Here is a 4,798-nt window from a genome sequence, read left to right as displayed (position 1 = left end):
TGCCCTTTTGGTTTATGGGGGTGGGGAGGCCTAGTGCCTCCCATTTTGTAATTGTTGTAATTATGTTTTTTTGCTTTAATAAACCATTTGACCTAGCAAAAAAAAAAAATGTGGACAAGCTTCCAATACATTCCCCTCCAAATCAGTCCTACCCTCCAACATTGCATGGCCTATGAGCGAAAGTTTACGCTGGGATTTTATAGTTTCCAAACGTGCACGAAATGCCTCTGAGCTCTTTTTAACTTCCAAATCCAGTCTTAGCTCAGGCCCATGGCCCAAATTGGACTTAATAGCTTTTTCCGTATCCAAATTTGATTCACAAACCAAATCAGCACGGCTAGTACTCTCCAAATCCAAATTGGGTTCCCGGATAGGACTAACTTCCGTATTCAAGCTGGACTCTGCTTGGTCTCGCATTGCTAAAATTTCTTTAGCCTTCTTATCTATTCTTTTCGCTTCTCTCCGAGCTAGAATATCAGCATCCACTTCACCCCAATCTTTAGAACCTATACTACCTTCAGAAAAATTTGAATCCACCTCTACCTCACAGTCAACTTCTGATCTTCTTCTTCCTCATCTCTGATGCGCAGTTCGGAGCTTAAAACTTCATATTGACTATTACTAACAACTATCTCAGAATTAAGCAGATCATCCACAAGCGGAGTAAAAAAAAAAACTTTACCTTTGTTTTTGTCTGCTACTTGCTGCCAATTCTCTGTTGGTTGAACCTGCTGTGACATATCATTCACCTCACCAATACCCATAGAAGATTAACCACATTAGCACCAGTTGACTCCAACCTGTTTACTACTATTGCATGATTTGCATGGGGTGCCGGCAGAATAATCGATCCATTTTGTTTCTCATTAGCTGTAGTATCCTCCCTATTGCTAGACGTACCGGCTACACCTTTTTGTTGTTGTTGTTTGTTAAGTTCCTTCGCTTGCTGCTCTTGATTCCTCTTTTTACCGTGCTGACCAATATTCACTTGAGTATTTGACTGCTTCTTCGGATCCTTATTAAAGACCTTACGAGCATTTTTGCAGTCTTCATACGCATGCCCAATAATGGAACAATGCTTGCAGTATGAAGGTTTCTTTGGATTCTCAACAACTTGTGGGAATTTTCTCCCCCCAGACGTGAGAATAATCTCCGTTGCAACAGATTCAACAAAATTAATATCAATTAAGACAGAAGCAAAATATCCATAATCATGATTTAGAGTTTTAGAATCAACCACAATAGGTGTACCTAGGGTTTGAGCAATTGCTAATAGAGATTCTTCTGTCCATAGTTCTACCGGCAAACCTGGAAACTTTGCCCATACAGTAGCATGGGATGTTTTCTGCTTTGTTGGATCAAAACTAGGGAACCATTCCTGCAATTTCAGAACTTGTTGTTGAAAAAACCATGGTTCTTTTCGATTAACTTTCATCTTATCTTCCAAGGATGATAACTTGATGATAAAAAATCCTTTACTCATTGGTACAAACTTTACTTTACCTACTCCTAGCATCCATTGTTCTTCAAGAGATTTCTTTACATCACCAAAATTGATATCTTTAAAATCCAGTCTCCCAATGAGACTATATTGCCAGATCTCACAACCCTTGCGGAACAAAGCATCAGGGATAACCAAAGCCGGTTTTCCTTCCTCAACTGTTGGTTTTGGAAGCGTTTTCAAATCAATGGTTGTTCTAAAAAATTTCTTTCCAACAACCATTTCAGCAAACGTTAACATCTTCATATGTGATGAATCATATGGTTCCTCCATCTTGAATCACCCTAAAGATGATCAAGAGGAGAGAAAATGATGAAAAACGTGAAATTTTTTTTGGAAACCCTAAAAAAATTGCCAGAGCTCTAGCAGAGAGAAAAAATAACCTATTTTCTTCCGGTGCATCCAAAAAGTGGAGACCAGATAGGATTTGATCCTAGGCATGTCAAATTTAAATTTGGGCATATCAAACTGAATGTTGGGCATGGGCATGAAGGCACAACCCTACAGGCTTGGGCAGCTCAAAATTGATCGTAGGCATGTCAAATTTAAACTTGGGAATGTCAAATAAAATCTTGAGCATGGACATGAAAGCGAAACACTACGGTCTTGGGCATCTCAAAATTGATCCTAGGCATGTCAAATTTAAACATTGGCATGTGAAATTAAATCTTGGGCATCGGCATAAAAGAACAAGCCTACGGTCTTAGGAATCTCAAAATTGATCCTAGGCATGTCAAATTTAAACTTGGGCATTTCAAATTTAATCATGGGCATGGGCATGAAATCACAACACTACGGTCTTGGGCATCTCAAAATTGATCCTAGGCATGTCAAATTTAAACTTGGGTATATCATGTTTAATATTTGGCATGGGCATGAAAGCACAACCCTACGGTCTTGGGCATCTCAAAATTGATCCTACGCATGTCAAATGTAAACTTGGGCATGTCAAATTGAATCTTGAGCATGGGCATGTAGAACAATCCTACGGTCTTAAGAATCTTAAAATTGATCCTAAGCATGTCAAATTTAAACTTGGGCATGCCAAATAAAATTTTGGGCATGGGCATAAAATCACAACACTACGGTCTTGGGAATCTCAAAATTGATCCCAGTCATGTCAAATTTAAACTTGGGCATATAAAATTAATGTTGGGCACGGGCATGAAAGCACAACCCTACGGTCTTGGGCATCTCAAAATTGATCCTAGGCATGTCAAATTTAAACTTGGGCATATCAAGTTTAATCTTGGGCATGGGCATGAAAGCATAACCCTACGGTCTTGGGCATCTCAAAATTGATCCTAGGCATGTCAAATTCAAACTTGGGAATATCAAGTTTAATCTTGGGCATGGGCATGAAAGCATAACCCTACGGTCTTCGGCAGCTAAAAATTGATCGTAGGCATGGTCATGAAAGCAAAACACCACGGTCTTGGGCATCTCAAAATTGATCTTAGGCATGTCACATTTAAACTTGGGCATATCAAATTAAATATCGGGCATGCGCATGAAAGCACAATCCTACGGTCTTGGGCATCTCAAAATTGATCCTAGGCATGTCAAATTTAAACTTGGGCATATCAAATTGAATCTTGGGCATGGACATGAAAGAACAACCCTACAACCTTGGGCATCTCAAAATTGAATGTTGGGCATGGGCATGAAAGCACAACCCTACGGTCTTGGGCATCTTAAAATTGATCCTAGGCAAGTCAAAATTTAACTTGGGCATATCAAATTGAATGTTGGGCATGGGCATGAATGCATAACCCTACGGTCTTGGGGATATAAAATTGAATCTTGGGCATGGGCATGAAAGCACAACCCTACGGTCTTGGGAATCTTAAAATTTATCCTAGGCAAGTCAAATTTAAACTTGGGCATATCAAATTGAATGTTGGGCATGGGCATGAATGCGTAATCCTACGGTGTTGGGCATCTGAAAATTGATCCTAGGCATGTCAAAGTTAAACTTGGGCATATCAAGTTTAATCTTGGGCATGGGCATGAAATCACAACCCTACGGTCTTGGGTATCTCAAAATTGATCTTAGGCATGTGAAATTTAAACTTGGGCATGTCAAATAAAATCTTAGGCATGGGCATGAAATACCAACACTACGGTCTTGGGTATCTCAACATTAATCCTAGGCATGTCAAATTTAAACTTGGGCATGGGCATGAATGCACAACCCTACGGTATTGGGAATATCAAAATTGATCCTAGGCATGTAAAATTTAAACTTGGGTATATCAAATTGAATGTTGGGCATGGGCATGAAAGCAAAATCCTACGGTCTTGGGCATCTCAAAATTGATCCTAGGCATGTAAAATTTAAACTTGGGCATATCAAATTGAATCTTGGGCATGGACATGAAAGAACAACCCTACAACCTTGGGCATCTCAAAATTGAATGTTGGGCATGGGCATGAAAGCACAACCCAATGGTCTTGGGAATCTTAGAATTGATCCTAGGCAAGTCAAATTTAAACTTGGGCATATCAAATTGAATGTTGGGCATGGGCATGAATGCATAACCCTACGGTCTTGGGGATATCAAATTGAATCTTGGGCATGGGCATGAAAGCACAACCCTACGGTCTTGGGCATCTTAAAATTGATCCTAGGCAAGTCAAATTTAAACTTTGGCATATCAAATTGAATGTTGGGCATGGGCATGAATGCATAACCCTACGGTGTTGGGCATCTGAAAATTGATCCTAGACATGTCAAGGCTACGGTTTTGGGCATGAAAGTACAAGGCCACGGTATTGGGCATCTCAAAATTGATCCTAGGCATGTCAAATTTAAACTTGGGCATATCAAATTGAATGTTCCGCATGGGCATGAAAGCACAACCCTACGGTCTTGGGCATCTCAAAATTGATCTTAGGCATGTAAAATTTAAACTTGGGCATATCAAATTGAATGTTGGGCATATGCATGAACGCACGACCCTACGGTCTTGGGCATCTAAAAATTGATCCTAGGCATGTCAAATTTAAACTTGGGCATGTAAAATAGAATCTTAGGCATGGGCATGAAAGAACAAGGCTCCAGTCTTAGGAATATTAAAATTGATCCTAGGCATGTCAAATTTAAACTTGGGCATGTCAAATTTAATCATGGGCATGGAAGCACAGCCCTACAACCTTGGGCATCTCAAAATTGATCCTAGGCATGTCAAATTTTAAATTGGGCATGTCAAATTGAATCTTGGGCATGGGAATGAAAGAACAATCATACGATGTTAGGAATCTCAAAATTGATCATAGGCATTTCAAGTTTAATCA

The 4,798-nt window shown here is 39.6% G+C and overlaps 1 protein-coding gene across 1 annotated transcript; it reads right to left on the bottom strand.

Annotated features, from left to right (window-relative positions):
* Positions 1 to 745: 745 nt before the first annotated feature.
* Positions 746 to 1,774, bottom strand: LOC113360136. The gene has a single exon (XM_026603679.1). It carries the CDS (start codon positions 1,772 to 1,774, stop codon positions 746 to 748), a length of 1,029 nt encoding a protein of 342 aa, XP_026459464.1.
* Between the last annotated feature and the right edge of the window lie 3,024 nt (positions 1,775 to 4,798).

The sequence above is a fragment of the Papaver somniferum genome, chromosome 3 (genome assembly GCF_003573695.1).
Source record: "Papaver somniferum cultivar HN1 chromosome 3, ASM357369v1, whole genome shotgun sequence".
In the NCBI taxonomy this organism is placed as follows: Eukaryota; Viridiplantae; Streptophyta; class Magnoliopsida; order Ranunculales; family Papaveraceae; genus Papaver; species Papaver somniferum.
Note: the sequence above shows the minus strand (reverse complement) of the source record. Positions and strands in the feature narration are given on the sequence as shown.

Bases quoted from the DNA above. Each gene is read 5' to 3' on its own strand.
- LOC113360136 (XM_026603679.1), bottom strand. From the start codon at position 1,774: ATGGAGGAACCATATGATTCATCACATATGAAGATGTTAACGTTTGCT.